General features: G+C 49.9%; 1 protein-coding gene and 2 long non-coding RNA genes across 13 annotated transcripts; 1 reads left to right on the top strand and 2 right to left on the bottom strand.

Annotated features, from left to right (window-relative positions):
• Positions 1–201: 201 nt before the first annotated feature.
• On the top strand, positions 202–9,412 carry IZUMO2 (IZUMO family member 2). 10 transcript variants are annotated; one of them, XM_070224753.1, is made up of 7 exons: positions 210–447; positions 690–764; positions 3,286–3,372; positions 3,515–3,535; positions 4,431–4,511; positions 6,830–6,927; positions 9,301–9,412. In XM_070224753.1, the coding sequence occupies exons 1-7, from the start codon at positions 219–221 to the stop codon at positions 9,364–9,366; spliced, it is 657 nt and encodes a 218-aa protein (XP_070080854.1). In that variant the 5' UTR covers positions 210–218; the 3' UTR covers positions 9,367–9,412. The 10 variants fall into 10 exon arrangements, with proteins under 10 accessions (XP_023505977.2, XP_070080854.1, XP_023505976.2 ...); XM_023650208.2 differs by having other exon boundaries at positions 6,801–6,927; XM_023650205.2 differs by having other exon boundaries at positions 3,223–3,372.
• Positions 2,086–3,999, bottom strand: LOC111775243 (uncharacterized). 2 transcript variants are annotated; one of them, XR_002810752.2, is made up of 4 exons: positions 3,830–3,999; positions 3,494–3,706; positions 3,060–3,296; positions 2,086–2,319 (listed from the first exon to the last, which is right to left on the bottom strand). It is a non-coding gene; the product is annotated as an uncharacterized lncRNA (long non-coding RNA). The 2 variants fall into 2 exon arrangements; XR_011422459.1 differs by having other exon boundaries at positions 3,060–3,293; positions 3,830–3,980.
• Positions 9,413–14,351: 4,939 nt separating the features above from the next.
• On the bottom strand, positions 14,352–16,417 carry LOC138915944 (uncharacterized). Its single transcript, XR_011422458.1, has 2 exons — positions 16,283–16,417; positions 14,352–14,552 (listed from the first exon to the last, which is right to left on the bottom strand). It is a non-coding gene; the product is annotated as an uncharacterized lncRNA (long non-coding RNA).
• Between the last annotated feature and the right edge of the window lie 3 nt (positions 16,418–16,420).

Genomic DNA, 16,420 nt, shown 5'->3' with positions numbered 1-16,420 from the left:
CCACCCCAGCTAGACCACACCCCGCGAGCCAGGACTGTGCCCACCTCATTCAGCCTGTCCCCAGCGCCGGGCACGTGTCCTAGACCCACACCTGGCACACAGGTGCGCAGCACCCCCGCGCCTGCGCACAGCGTCTCTCCCGGCCCCCGCCCTTCCCCGGGGGTGGGGGGTGGGGGCGGGGCTGCGGGTTCCCTCGGGGACGTCACAAAGGCCCTGCCATGCCTCCCGCCCTGGCCGTGCTGCTGCTCTGCGGCCTGCTGGCCCGCGGCCGGGGCTGCCTGCAGTGCGAGCCCGCCGCGCAGGAGGCGCTGAGCCAGCTGCGCGCGGCCCTGGGCCCCGAGCGCTTCCAGCACGAGCGGCTGCACGCGCGCGCGCAGGCCCTGATGCTGGGCTTGGAGGGGCCTTTCTTCCGGGACTACGCGCTGAACGCGTTCGTGGGGAAAGTGGGTGCGTGCTGGGGCGGGGGGCGGGGGGGGCGGGGAGCAGGGTGCCAGCCCACGGGGATGGGGACCCCGGGGCAGCCTTAGGCTGGTGGGGGAGACAGGCCACGCCCCCAGGACGGCGAGGGCGGGGCCGGGCACAGGATGGTGGAGGCAGGCCACGCCCCCAGGACGGCGAGGGCGGGGCCGGGCGCGCGAAGATGGGGCGGTCACGTGGCTCTCTAGCCTTTCCTCCCTCTCTGCCCCCAGGAATAGGCGACCTAGAACTTGTGGCGTCCTTTCTCAAGAATCAAACAAGCCACTTAATGTCTAGTTCTCTCAAAGGTAGGAGTCGAGAGACAAAGCCTCTCCCAGCCCCCTTTCCCCTCCTTCCTGCCCACGGGGCCACCACGCCTCCTCTTGATAGATAAATAAAAGCAAGAGCGCGTACAGCCTTGACGGTGAGTCTGGCAGGGTTCTAAGTGCTTGGAAAAGTCGAGGAACCTACACACCATTTGCTAATGTTTCTCCACGTTAACATACTGCCACAGTTGCTCTGTGTGCGTGTGTGTGAACCATTTGACAGTTGCTGGCACACATCACAACACTTTAACCCTGAAATCTTCTGCAGGTGATCTCCTAACAAGGAAAGACATTCTCTTATGCAATGAGTGTGACTAGGAAATTTAACATCGGCTCCACACTGTCATTGCATATTCGGTCCTCATTCAAATATCCCCAATTGTCTCAATTGTGCCCTTCGTTGCTTGTTTTCTTTCAATCCTCGGTCTCTTCTGGGGTCACACATTGCATTCAGTTGTCTTTCATGACCCTGATGTTTTGAAACAGCCCAAGCCAATCATTTTACAGACTATGATTATGTTATCGGGGAGGGTCAGTCACATCCTATGGAGCGTCTGTGTGACTGACCTTAGCTGCCCATCCTCCAGCCCCTCCAGAGGTGGAGCTGCTACCACGTGACCCAAGGCTCCTGAGTAAGGACACTCTTAACAGGCAGGATATTCCAAGGACTCAGAGGTCCCCTCCCAGGAGCCAGGCAAGAGTCAAACCTTCTTTGGGAATGTGCAGGGTTTGGACAACCCAGACCTGCTGAGTTAGCCCTCCAGGGCACAATATCATATGCCCAGTGGGGACAAATACTATGGAGAAGATAATAAAGCAGGGACCAGGACCAGGGGGTAGGGCGCGCTGGGAGCAGAGTGGGGGTTGCAGTTCAAAGCAGGGCAGCCAAGGACATCACTGAAAAATCAGCACGTGAGGGAAGACCTGAAGGAGAGGGGAGCAGCCGTGAGGGGTCTGCGGCGGAAGCTGCAGGCAGAAAGCTAGTGCACTCCCCAAGATGGGACTGCGACGGGCAGATTCACAGAACCTCAAGGAGACTAGAGCGGAGAGAGGGAGAGATGCGGGAGATGAGGTCCTAGAGGGAAGGGGGGAGCGGGTGTGTAGACGGGGAGGGCCTTCTCGGCCACCGTGAGGTCCCGAGTGGACAGTTGGATATATGCCTCTGGACCTCAGCGGGCAGTCTAGGCCCGTGATGGAAACGTGGGAGGCATCCGTGTGTACAGAACAGCACTGTCCAATGGAAATATGATGGAAGGCGCCAAGAGGAGTCATATATGTCATTTTAAATTTTCTAGGAGCCACGTTTTTTATTTATTTATTTATTTTATTTTATTTTATTCCTTTTTCTCCCCAAAGCCCCCCGGTACATAGTTGTATATTTTTAGTTGTGGGTCCTTCTAGTTGTGGCATGTGGGATGCCGCCTCAGCATGGCTCGATAAGCGGTGTTGTGTCCGCACCCAGGATTCGAATCGATGAAACACTGGGCCGCCTGCAGCGGAGCGCGCGAACTTAACCACTCGGCCACAGGGCCAGCCCCTAGGAGCCACGTTTTTTAAAAGGTGAACAGAAGCAGGTGAAATTGATTTTAATATATTTCATTTAACCCAATACCTAAAATATGACCATTTCAACATGCAATCAATGTGAAAATTATTAAGCTATTTTACAGTTATTTTTTTCATACCATGTCCTCATAATCCAGCAAATATATATATATATATATATATATATATATATATTTTTTTTTTAAAGATGGTCTGTATGCATTGTAACTTTTTTTAATTTAAAAACATTTTTTTTTTGGTGAGGAAGATTGGCCCTGAGCTAACATCTGTTGCCAATCTTCCTGTTTTTGCTTGAGGAAGATTGTTGCTGAGCTAACATCTATGCCAATCTTCTTCTATTTTATGTGGGATGCTGCCACAGCATGGCTTGACGAGTGGTGCTATGTCCACGCCCGGGATCCAAACCTGTGAACCCCGGGCCACCAAAGTGGAGCACGCGAACTTAACCACTACAGCACCAGCCGGCCCCTCCAGCATGTTTTATATTAACAGCACATCTCAATTCAGAGCAGCCCGTTCTGCATGCTCAGTAGCCATGCATGGCTGGTGGCTGCCATGTTGGACAGTGTAGGTCTAGGCAATATAAAAATATTTCGTGAGGCTGGATGAAGTCATGAGGGAGGGAGGGTAGACAGAGAAAAGAAGAGGAGGGAAGGGCAGATCAGAGGACAGGAGAGGAGAGGTGATCAAGTCACTCCTTCTACCACTTACCAGACGAGGAAACTGAGGCCAGGAGAGGGTGGTTTAGCCTGGGGCCGCACAGTGGAGGCAGCACCTCCCAGGTCATAGATTTGCCTCTTGGACCCTGACTAATACCTCGTCTTGGTCACTCCTGGCGCATGATAAAGAGCTTCCTCATTCCTTCTCTTTGAAGCTGCAGACGGGCTGGGCTTGTGGGGGGCCTCCCACCCCACCGGGATCTCCTTCTCTCCTCCAGATGGGCCCCTGCTGGAAGAGCTCGTGGCTCTTAGGGAGAGGGTAATCAAGGAACTGAAGAAAGCCTTGAGGTCGTATGAATTAAAAGGTGCATGGTTCAGCTGCCCCGCCTCCCCCACACTCCCTTTTCGCCTTCTCCAGACTTGCTCCTCCCTCCCTCTCCTTTCCTCTTCCCAGGAAACTCTCAAATAACTCCCAACTTAGCTCACCTCAGCTCTTTTCTCTTGCAGCCTGCGATCGCAAAATTTGCCGTGAGTCCTGGATTTATTGTCTGTCTGTCCCTCCCTTGTCTACCCTCCTACACCTCTTTGCTCTGTCTCCCCCCGGGTTGTCACGCCTCCTCCATCTGGTGGTTCCCCCACCCCAAAGCTATAGTATCGATGGATAGCTGACGTCTGAGGGCTGGCGAAAGTGGTTGCAACCTGCAAAAAAAGTATTAGGGGGATGTTGTCAGGATAGGATGGGCTATGCCATCGTAACAGGTAACACCCCTCCCCCCATCTTAGTGGTTTCAGAAAAGAAGGGTTTATTTATTTCTCTCTTACCCAAATTCCATTGAGAGGTGAACAGTTCTTCCAAGGGGTGACTCAGGGATCCGGGCTGCACCCATGCTGTGGCTTCAGAAAAGAGAGAAAATAGACAACCCCATAGGGTCTTTTAAGGCCAAGGCTGGAGCTGGCCCGCACGCCTTTGCTCACTTTCCATTGGCCGGAACTCGGTCACATGGTTGCAACCTAACTGCAAAGCAGCCTGGGAAGTGTAGTCTTCCTGTGTGGCAGGAAGAGGAGGAGACCGTCCCGTGAACATCTAGCCTGTCTATGCCGCAGGGAACTGCAAAGTAGGAATAGAGCAGTGCAAACTTTCTGTTTGGAGACATATAATTAATTTCATTAATCAAATATCTCCAAACAGACAGTTGCGTCAACTGGGCAACTGCAACTCACTTCAACTCTTCAGTGATTATATAAAAATTATTTTTAACGTGAATCGTCCGTGCATTTTGGTCCCCTTGCTCTGCTGCTCGTGGGACCTCCAAATTCGGGAGGACTGAGGGACTCCATCTCCTTCTTCCCCTTCTGCCTTTCTGCCCCTTGCTGGTCCTCTGATATCTTCCCTCATCCCGCTTCTCCGTGTCCCCTTGTCCAGGCTTGCAAAAGGAAGAGGTCTTAGACTGTTTACATTGCCAGAAGATCAGTCCCAAGTGTATCAAAAAGAAGTACTGTTTTGGTAAGCTCCGGGGGGTGGGGGGAGACGCGGGGCAGATGCGTGAGAGATGAAGACAGCCGTGTCCCAGTGGATGTGGGTTTTGAGTTCTCCCACATGCAGACTTGAGTCCTGCCCTAAACGCTTGCTAACAATGTGGCCCAGAAGTTGCCTCCTCGTTCTGAAATTCACTTTCCCCCTCTCATTAAATAGGAAGACTCCTCTGTCACTTTACAATGCCGTGTAACTTTACATGGCAGGGGCTAGAAAAACATTTTCTTTTTAACCAGTGCCCTACCATTCCGGGGAGTCTGGAAGGATGTGCTGAATTCACTCATTTATTCAGAAATTTTTAAATATGTATATCCTTACAGGAGAGAGAATAGTACAATGAACCCCCACATATCCATCGAGATTGAATTGTAATGCTGGAATTTTTCACATGCTGTTCCCTCTCTCCTCACACTGTTCCTCTCACTCCCTCATGTCAAGAAAGTCTCAAAGTTCATCTCCTCAGAGAGGACCCCCCTGACCATACTCTCGAAAGTAGCACTTTCCATCAAATTGTGTTGACAATGAACATTCCTCCCCCGTGGCTTCACTCATTTATTGCCACAGTATTTTGAAAGAAATCTGGCGTTGTGAGATTTCACCCATACATAGTGTGGACCTCTAAAAATAAGGAATTTCCTACATCACCACGATGCCATTCCCATGCCCAACAAACCTAAGGACAATTCTCCAAGAACAAATAATTCCAGCTTCCCTAATTGTCCCCAGAATAGCTTCCACAGCCGATTCATTCAAACCAGGCTCCGAGGAGAGGACTTCTCATGTCATTCAACTGCTTGGCTTTCCCACTTCTTCTCCTTTTTTTAATCTAGAAGACTTTCTCTCTCGGTTTTCCCTCCCATGGCATTGATTAGTTGAAAAGAAGAGATTCATCTGTTTGCTCCCTTAAGATGCTGTTTAACTACAGCAAATATTTTTGGCACGCTGGAATGTCCCTAACTGAGGACCAGCAGAATGGGAGACAGTTGTCTCCCGGATCCCGCATTTTAATGGGGTGAAGGCTTAGACTAGGGTTTCTTGGCACCATTGACATGTGGGGCTGCGTCATCCTGTGCGATGGGGACCGTCCCGTGCGCTGTAGGATGCTTAGCAACACCCCCTCCCCTCCACCCAGTAGATGCCAGTAGTACCACACCCCAAAGTCAGGACAATCATCTCCAGTCTCCAGAGCTTTCCAAATGCCCCCTGGGGAACAAAATTGTCCCCAGCTGAGAACCACGGTTAGATGATGATTACGTGAACAAATACATGGATTAATTCCAGATAGCAATAGTGCTGTAATGAAAACGAAGCAGAACGGTCTGATAGAAGGTGCCCAGGGTGGGGGTGGGGGGTGCTTGAGAGAGCGCAGGTGACAGGCGTCTCTGAGGAAGTGATGTTTGAGATCTAAAGGAAGCGAGGGAACAGTGTGAAGGACAGAGGGAACAGCAGGTGCAAAGATCCAATAGGGTTGAGCAACAAGAAGGACGCTAGTGTGGCCAGAGACGAGTGGATGAAGCGGAGGGTGGTAGGGGAGCAAGTCACGTGGTGAGCAGATCGTGCAGGTCCTGGTAGACCGTGGTGAAGACCTGGGCCTTTATTCTCAATGAATGGAGAGCCACGAGAAGAGGGTCGTCGGCGGACGTAGGTGTTAGCATGCGCCCTCTGGCGGCCATATTGGGAACTGTAGGGTGGTGAGGAGGAGGCAGCCCCGTGAGAGGAGCGACAGTGGAGGCTGGACCAGGCGGACCGGATTCTGGATAGATTTTGAAGGTCGAGACAAGAGGCTTTGCTGACAGAAGGGAAGAGCTGGGGGAAGGGGCGAGTGGAAGATGCAGAATGCAAGGCCACGTTCAAGGCCACCAGCTAGGATGCAGGCTAGCTTTCCATCTTGCCTGAGATCGTCAGCGTTTTGCATCCTCCTCTCATATTCATGGGCAGTTGAACCACCCAAGTCCTCCCCCCCAACCCCCCCGTCCGATGAGATGCACGTAGCGCTGGGCTCTTGACTGTCACTGTTGGCGTGCTGTGTAGATCTCAGGTGCCGTGAGGGCGGGGATGTTTGCACAGCAGTGTCCCGAGCGCCTAGAACAGAGCCCGGGACATATAATTTGAGGAAAGGATGCACCGAGAGTCAGACCCCAGGAGAGGGAGGGGCCACGTAGGGAGGAGGGAGCGAGAGTGAGCAGGTGGGTGGGTGCAAGGCCAAGGAAGGGTGGTGACCTGGAGGTGGGGGCTGTCCCCTCCACCCCCCCCCCCAAGTCGACGGGCAGCCCCGCATGACCCTTCAGTACCAGAAGGCGAGCGGATACTGGCGGAATCAGGCCCTGTTTGGCACCATCACGTCCGTGTGTCTGGCTGTCTTCCTCTTCGGGATCATCGTGGCTTCGTGAGTCGTCCCTGCCCGCTCTTGAGACCCCCCCCCACCACTGCCCCACTGGGCCCCTCAAAACTGGCACTGCCCTCGATCGGTCACTCCTCCCCCGTCACTTGATGTCTCTGCCTCCCTCTGTCTCTTTTTCTCTCTCCCTCTTTTTTCTCTGTCTCTCCTTCCCCCTCTCCATCTCTTTTCTCTCTCTCATCTCTATCTCTCTGTCCATCTCTCTATCTATCTCATCCCCTCTTCCCCCCATCCCTGGACCACATTATGTCTTTCTCGGGTCCTCAGCACTTTTGGCTTTGTGAGTCTCCTCCTCCATAAAAAAATACTACAAAAAAAAAAAAAAGGGTTGGGGGGAACCGGCCCCGTGGCTGAGTGGTTAAGTTCGCGCGCTCCTCTCCGGCGGCCCAGCGTTTCACCAGCTCGGATCCTGGGCGTGGACATGGCACTGCTCATCAGGCCATGCTGAGGCAGCGTCCCACATGCCACAACTCGAAGGACCCACAACTAAAATGTACAACTATGTACTGGGGGGATTTGGGGAGAAAAAGCAGCAGCTGAAGAAAAAAAGATTGGCAACAGTTGTTAGCTCGGGTGCCAATCTTTTAAAAAAAATACTACAAATTATATTTTGTGAATGGCTGGTATGAAGAGAGACGGAATCCAAGCTGGATACATTATTATATATTCTTCAGCAGCAGCAGCACTGTTACATTAATTTATTTTCTTCTGCTTTTCAAAGTATTTAAAAGGAAAACATCTCATGGGCCCTGAGGGGCGAATTCGGCCTCACCTCCTCTGAGCGTTCTGTCGGGTCCCCTCCGCTCTCTTCCTCTCTGAAACTCTCCCCATCTCTCTGCCTCTCCCGCTGGGCTTTCTCCTCCCCTCCTCTGTCCCGTCCCAATTCTGCCATCTCCTCCTGCCCCTCCCTTACCCCCAGGTGAATCTGTGTCCCTCAGTCTCTCTCTGCCTCTGTCTCTCCCCGTCTCTGGGTCTCTGTTTCTGACTCCCACCCAGCACCCCGCAGACTCTCTCCCTGTCTGTCAGCCCCTCTCTGCATCTTTGAATCTCCGCTGCCGCCGCCTCCCTTCCCCTCCTGCCTCCTCTCTCTTCCTCCAGCACCTTCCCCACAGCTCACCCTCCTCCTCCCGTGTTTGAACGTCTCTCCCTGTCTTCACCCAGTCTTCATTTCGCTCTCGCTCTGTCTTCCCCTCTCCCGTCTCTGGATTTCCCTTTTTGTCTTCAGTTCTGCTTCTCTCTCCCTCAGCCTCTTGCCTGAGTTCGGTGTCATCTCTCCATCTCTATATTGCAGGACCCTCTCCCTGTATCTCCATTTCCTGTGGCTTCTCTAACCAATGACCACAAACTGGGTGGCTTAAGGAATTTCATTCTCTCAGAGTTCTGGGGGCCAGAAGTCCAAAGCCAAGGGGTTGTCAGGGTTGGTTCCTTCTGGGGGTTCTGAGAGAAAATCCATTCCATACCTGTCTCCTACCTTCTTTTGGCTGCTGGCATCCTTGGCTGGTGGCTTCTGTCCAATCTCTGCTTCCGTCTTCACATGGCTTTTTCCTCCATGTCTGTGTCTCAGATCTCCCTCCCCTTTCACTTATAAGGACACCAGTCTTTGAATGTAGGGTCCAACCTCAGCCTAAATCCAGAGTGATCTCATCTTACCTTAATTACATCTGCAAAGACCCTATTTCCAAATAAGGTCATCACGGGTACTGGAGATTAGAACTTGAATAGATCTTTTGGCAGGACACAGTTCAACCCAGTACACTGGCTTCTCTCTTTTCCTCATTTCTCTCTTTCTGTCTTTCCCTTCTCTTTGAGTCTCTCTCCCTGTGTCTGTGTCTCTCAGAGTCCCTTCCTGTCTTTTTCCACTCTTTGTGTGTGTGTGTGAAGAAGATGCACTTTGAGCTAACATCCGTTGCAAATGCTCCTCTTTTTTTTTTTTTTTTTACTTGAGGAAGACTAGCCCTGAGCTAGCATCCATGCCAATCTCCCTCTACTTTGTATGTGGGATGCCTCCACAGCATAGATGATGAGTGGAGTAGGTCCACACCCGGGATCCAAACCTGAACCTGGGCCACCAAAGTGGAGCGCGCAGAACTTTAACTACTTGGCCATGGGGCTGGCCCCTTCCCGCTCTTTCTGTTTCCAAATTTCACCCTCACTCCCAGTCCCAATTTTTCTCTCCTCTCGCCTCATGTGCCAACACTGATTGGCTGAGGACCCTAGACATCTGCCCAGAGACCCGTGATGTCACTGGCTGAGCCAAATAAGGCCAATGATTGGAGGGAAGTTTTGGGGGGGGGGGTGTCGGTTGATCTGGAAGAGCCTGAAGTTCTCTTTCTAACCTCCAGGCTTTTTCTCTCTGACCAGGGCGATGACGTACAGGCAAAACCGAAAACTCCTGCTGCGCTAGGGCAGTGGTTTGGGGATTTGTAAGGGGAAAGGGAAAGAAATCTAATAAAGTCTATGACAAATTCCTAAATGTCTCCATCAGTTTCTGGAGGACCCCCCCCAATTGGTGTCCAGCTCTGGACACTGGACTGGGCGCTCCTCAAGTATTGGGACCAGGTCTCACCCCTCTGTAGACACCAGTTACCTTAATTCAAAGTAGAAGTGATTTGGACCCTCTAGAGGGATGGACAACCTACAGTGAGGGCTGGAAGGACCATTCCTACCTCAGGGGGGAATGCATCTCAAAGGAGATGATGCCATGGTGAGACCCTCCAGGACGGTCAGGCAGAGGAACAGCAGTGGTCCATGTGAAGAAAACAGGTTTCCCCCCTTATCTGAACTCTTACATTTTCACCTCTATGTTCCTGAATCGATTCGGTGGAAACTTTAGCTAAATTGGAGTCGGGAAGGCCTGTAGGGGGAGCTCTCACACCCTATGACACATCAGTCAATTAGTCCAAACCGGAAGAGACAGAGCTTGCATCTTTGGCAAGAAGTAAGGAAGATTTCCTTCCACGCTGGCAACAGCTCAGCCAATGAGAAAGCCCGCAGCTCAGCCAATGAGAAACCCCACAGCTCAGCCAATGAGAAACCCCACAGCCCAGCCAATGAAAAGCCAGTTGCTGCCCTGAACTGCTACTTTTCCCCAATGGACTTCCATTTAGAATGTCCTGTCCCTACTCCCCCTTTTTCTCTATAAAGGCAGCTCCCCTCCTTTTTTTCCCCTCTGGATTTGCCTATGGTTTGCCACAGCATGCGTGTCTTGAATTGCAATTCTTTTGGCTATTCCCAAATAAATTCATTTTGAGGTAAAAATAACAGACAAATTTGCTTTTTAAGTTGACAGTTCAGATATATTTTCATGTAAATCTTTTGCTGTCTGAACTCTTGCTGCTCGCTAGCCCGAAGCAGGAGGCAAACAGGTTTGGATAACATGGTATCCTTCTGTTTCTGGACCTGCTGGCAGAACTGTTGCTGTCTCATTCAAAATTCGGATAAATGAGGATCTTTGGGAGGAAAGATGGGGGTTGATAAGACAGGCTGAATTTAGCTAAAGATTCAGCGCCTGGCACTATACTTGACCCAGAGCAGATACTCCGTAAATATTTGTTGAATAAATGAGAGTGGTGGTGTTGGAGGGGGAAATCCTACCAAGTCAGTATTGATCCACACACTGAAGGGCTTTAAATGCCAGGGAAAGGAACTTGGTGGTTTTCCCCAGGGTCTGGGGTTGAAACCTCAAATATCTTCTGGGTCCCAGTAGATAAAGTAGACAAATGCAAGTCTCATTCATAGAGGATAGAAAATACTCAGCTCCATCCTATTGCCGTCATGGTGAAATAACAGATCCAGTGTTTTCAGATGTTCAGATTTTTCAAGCGAATCCAGAAATTCAAATTTTTTAAGGTGAAATCTCTCGATAAGTAGTGTGGACAACTGATGTTTCCAAATACTAAAGACCAACTCAAGACACGTTTTGCCACTATTGTGAGGTGAAGGGGAAACATCTGGGGCTGGGTATTGCCTATGTATTTTATATTGGCGGGAGTTTAGCAAAGCAAAGTTTGGGTGTTGATGGATCCCGCAGGAGTCTCTAATTAACTACATTTCCCAGAATCCTCTGCCTCCCGCAAAAGCGTCCGTTGCCACAGATACTGTCCTTCCAGTCTAGTTAAAGGTAGGAGGGTGTGCGCGTAAAACTCGACTTCTGATTGGCCGAAACCTTGACTTCCTCGTTCCAGCCACCCGTTGCCAAGATACCAGTTTTCGCACATGCGTAGTAGAGCACGCTTTGAATGGGGCGGTTTTGAAGATGTGAAGCCGAGGCTCCAACCTCTGAAACAGACCCAGCGCCAACCGAGAGGATTCTGTAAATGATAGTGTTGGCCTCCCCCCTGCGCAGGCGCATTTCCTTGGAAGCGGCAGACGCTGGTTGCCTTGGCTACGGCGCTCCTAGGGCGCATGACGTCACCGACACCTGCTCGCCGGCCGGGGGCGGGGCTTCTGCAGACGCGTCAAGGATACTCCAGCTCCTGCTCGCTCTTTAAGCTGGTGGCCGGCCCGAAGCTTACTCTGCGAAAGGCTCTAGCTTGGAGGTCGCAAGCTAGGGGCCTCAAAATGCTTTTTGCTTGGGTAGTAGTGTTAATTGGGGTTTTTAAATGTCTTCACGCTCCAGCTCGAGCTACTCCCTTAACTTCCTGGGAATTTCCTGGGAGCAATGCACAATAGACAGATAATTAAATTGTGCATAATTGATAGTGTGATAAGATCTCGCGGAAAACGCAGAGTCTGGGGCGGGAGAGACAGACGGTCACCAAATAATTACAATATAACAATTGCTATAATGTCGGCGCTAGGATGCTGGGACGTTCCTGTGGGAACCCGGGGCTGGGGGCGGGGGAGAGTTGCCATCTCCAGCTGGGCTGTGTGGGAATAAGGGAAAGTTTCCCACAGGAATGGCTGTAAGAGCTTGTTCCTGCAAAAAAAATAGGAGTTTTCCCAAAGAAGTAGAGGAGAAAGGACATTTTGGACAGAGGGAACAGCAAATTCAAAGGTCAAGAGGTGGGAACTACTAACTTGTTTTTAATAATGCTGATAGCAAGCACGTAGGTGGTGTTTTCTTTTATATTCTGTTCTCATGGCTTTACTTATCAACCTATTCGAATCTCATAACCCAACGAAGAGGGTATTTATTATCTCCCCATGTGCAATGAGGAAACGGAGCACAGAGCGGTTAGTGACTTTCACTTTAAGACAACAGATAAGTGGGATTAACTGTTATGCTCTTTTGCGCTTGTTCCAGGACCCTAGGCTAAGTGAGCAAAGCGCTGTGCTGAACGACTTGTGTACAAGATCAAAGTTAAGCCTCGTTAAGGCTTTAGGAGATGCTTGTGTCAGTCAGGATGGGCTAGTTATGCCACAGTAACAAACAGCCCCCCAATGGCTCAGTGACCTACAGCAATGGTTTACTTCTCGTTCGTGTGACATGCCTATCACAGGGCAGCTGGGACTGTGTTCCATGCCATCTTGACTCCAGAGTCCCAGCTGACAGAGGAGCTTCTGTGTGGGACGTTCTCAGGCATCATGATGCAAGGGAAAGAGGGCGAACTTGGCAGCTGTCAAAAGTAGTGGTTGCACAGATGGGCTGGGCCTGCATTCAACTTCTGCCTCTGTCCTTGACTAGCTCTGGGCCTTGAATGGGTTACATAAATCCTCCGTCTTGGCGTCCTTGTCTAAAATAGGGGAGCAATGCCTTCTTCATAGGGTGGCTATGCAAGTTAAATGAGCTCCATGACTCATGTCACCTCCATCTGTAGCTCATTGGCTGAAGCAAGTAGCATGGGTGCAGCTGAATGCATACAGCAACCCTGGGGAAGGGTCCTGGTTGGTCCTGCTTGGGTCTTCGGCCCACCCCTTGGACCAATCACTATTGGTAAGATTGGGGTACATGATAAAGACATGGTTACAGGCAGTTAGGACCCAGTGTCATATATGCGCTTGATGGGGATAGCCCAGGACATTGTATGAGGTCAAAGGAGGACTCCAACCCAGCCTGGGCAATCAGCAAGGTCTTTCAGTGGAGGTGTCACCTTGGCTGTAACTTAGAAGATAAGAACCAATGGAATAAGAGACGTGAATGTGACTGATGAAGGCAGAGAGTGAGGTGGGCTGTCCCAAGCAGAAGCCTAGAGGGGAGAAGGGTATATAAGTAGTTCTTCGTGGCTGGCATGCAGGGTGGGATGTGGGAATGTGCTGTGGGCTTAAGGTTTGTGTTCGCTCACAATTCATGTGTTGAAGCTCTAACCCTCAAGGTGACTTTATTTGGAGATAGGGCCTTTATGGAAGGAAAAGTTAAATGAGATAATAAGGGCAGGGCCCTGATCCCATAGGAGTAGTGTCCTTATAAGAAGAGGAAGAGACACCAGAGCTCGCTCTCTCTACATTCTCATGCATCGAGGAAAATACCATGTGAGGATATGGCAAGAAGGTGGCCATCTACAAGCAAGGGAGAGAGCTCTCACTAGAAACCAACCATGCTAGCTCTGTGATCTGGGACTTCCAGGCTCCAGAACGTGAGAAATAACTTTCTTTTGCTGAAGCCATTCAGTCTATGGTATTTCATTATGGCACCGGAGCTAAGCTAGAGTGGGACGAAGTCAGGCAAGGCAGGCCCAGGGCTCATGGGGCTTCAAATGCCAGGCTAGGGCCTGGACACTTTCCAGGGGGATCCTGAGAAAGGGGAAGAGCTTTCTGCTCTGGGGCTGTGTGGGGGACAGACTGGAGGGGAGACACTGGAGGCCAGGACGTTTGGGATGAGACTGGAGTGAGGTTCCAGGGTCACAGCACAAGGCCTGAGCCAGGGCCAAGTTCATAGGCATGGAGAGGGCAGCAGGGCTGGGGAGCCTGGAAGTGAGAAGGGGGGTTTCCCTGGACCCACCAGTGTTAGCCGGGTCTTTGAGCCTCGGGGCTGCAAAGGTCTCCCAGGGGCTGCCTGACACACCTTCATAGGGGGGTTGTGCCAGTTAAATAAGCTAGTAAAGCCCACTGCATGTTGTCAACAAGTGACAGCTGCTGTTGTTTCTTTTTGGCAATGACCCATCTAGCTTCACTCACGTGTGTACATATATTTTACACTTTTATAAACATGAAGGATATGTAACTTTGCTACTTTTGTCCTTTTAACGTTTGTTTGCAAGCATTTCCCCATGTTATCGTGTCGTTGGCATAATTATTTCAGGGCTCGATAACATTTCCTGGGCAGGCTGTACCGCCATTTATTTAACCGATCCCCTGAGTCTGTATAATTGAAAATAACTTTTTGTTCTCTTTTTTCTGATTGGAAATGGCCCTCCTCTGATTGACATTCAGGGACCTAGGCTCCTTCCGTCTACAACGGGTGACTTCCAGGGGCACAGTCCTTCTGCATCGACAGAAGGGAAAAGACTGTGAACCGTGACAAAACACGCATGTCACTTCTCACATTTTATTGGCCAGAATTTAGTCACATGGCCACCCCAAATTGCATGGGAGGCTGGGAAATGTAGTCCAGCTGTGTGCACAGGAAGCAGAGGAAAGGATTGGGAGAAGAGCTATCCAGTCTTTGCCGCACGTTATTCCAATGAGAGATTACAGGCACACCTAGGAGATATTGTGGGTTCAGTTCCATACCTCTGCAATAAATCAAATATTGCAAAAAAAGCAAGTCACATGAGTTTTTGGGTTTCCTAGTGCTCATAAAAGTTATGTATACACCATACTGGAGTACCCTTAATTGTGCAATAGCATTGTGATTTAAAAAACAATATACATACCTTAGTTTAAAAATACTTTATCATTAAAAAATGCTAACCATCATCTGAGCCTTCAGTGAATCATAATATTTTTGCTAGTGGAGGGTCTTGTAAAAAATGCAATATCTGCAAAGTGCAATACAGCAAAACACAATAAAACGAGGTATGCCCGTATAGAGAAGAAAGCCTAGATCCGGAGAGTGGAAAAGAACTGCCAAGATCACAGAGAGATTAAAATCTATCAGGAAAATATGGCACTAAAATCCAAATAACCTCTTTTTCATTAGATTCCTCATAATTCTTTTTGAAAAGAGAAAACCTATCGTTTTTATTGATTAATTTTTTACCCAGTAATTTTACAAAGTTATCTTACTGCCTTTCTTAGTATTTCAGTTGCTTCTCTGATTTCCAGGATCTCAGTCATACCACATTCAAAGAAGGATGAAAACTCGGACTTCTCTGTTCCAATGACGTCTTTTCCTTCTCCTGTCTAACTACATCGATAGTTCCTCCAAAAGTAGTAATGGTGGACATTATGTTTTGTTTCTGACTTTAATGGGCAATCTTTTGGTGTCTTACCATCAAACCTGATCTGAAGCTTTGATTATATGAATTTAATTAAAAACAAGGAGAGGCCAGTAACTCCTTAAGATTGTTATCATTACTGTTCTATGCGAGCCTATTCTTGGGGCCAGCCCCATGGCACAGTGGCTAAGTTTGGCGTGCTTCGCTTCAGTAGCCCGAGTTCGCATATTCCAGTCCAAGGTACAGACCTACACCACTCATCAGCCATGCTGTGGCAGCAACCCACATACAAAATAGACGAAGATTGGCACAGGTGTTAGCTCAGGGCTAATCTTCCTCAAGCACAAAAAAGAGGAAGATTGGCAACAGATGTTAGCTCCAGGCAAAATCTTCCTCAGCAAAACAAAACAAAACAAAACAAAAAAACAACAAAAAAAGCCTTTTCTTAATTTATTAAGTTTTTATAGAAATAGCGCATTACTGAATGTTCTGAAAACCCTTTTCACATCTATGTACGTGATTGTATTATTTTGATATATCAGTAAGCAAATTATATAATAGCCTAATATTAAACCATCCTTGCATTTCTGGACATACACCTCTCAGCTCTCACTATAGGGGTCTAGTTCCTCTACCACACTACCCTTTAAGAGGTGATAGGTGAAACTGAGGCAAACAGGAAGGCGGATGCCCGGGGAAATTGAGGATTAAGTGAGGAGCCTAGATGCATTCACCATCAGTTTAGATGGGGGCGCCTTGCATGTGTCCTGAAGACCTGAGAGAAATTTGGGTTAGTTGGGTTAAATGGACTATGACGTCGCCTCCCGTGGAAAGCAATGAAAAACACTCTGGCTAGAGTGGGAATATTCGCGGTGTCAATACAGCCAGACATTTCCCAAACACCATATTTCCTCCAGCTGCAAAGCCGCTCTGCATTTAGAGCATTCTTTGCCGCGCCCCACAGCCTACTCCCAGACTCCATTTCCCAGCATTCCCCTGCTTCAGGGTTCTGCCGGGAGGAGCGCGGACCGCAATGGTTTCTGGGAAATGTAGTCCAGTTGCGAAGCCGAGTTTAAAGTACGTACCCAGACTTCTAGTTCACAGAGGGCGACCGTGCAGGCGCAGTCAGCGGCCCACCAGGGAAGGAAGGCTCGGCAGGCTGGCGCATCCCGCGGGGGACGCACAGGTGAGTCCCGATCTGGCGGACCCGGGCGGAAGCGGGT

The sequence above is a fragment of the Equus caballus genome, chromosome 10 (genome assembly GCF_041296265.1).
Source record: "Equus caballus isolate H_3958 breed thoroughbred chromosome 10, TB-T2T, whole genome shotgun sequence".
Taxonomy (NCBI): Eukaryota; Metazoa; Chordata; class Mammalia; order Perissodactyla; family Equidae; genus Equus; species Equus caballus.
Note: the sequence above shows the minus strand (reverse complement) of the source record. Positions and strands in the feature narration are given on the sequence as shown.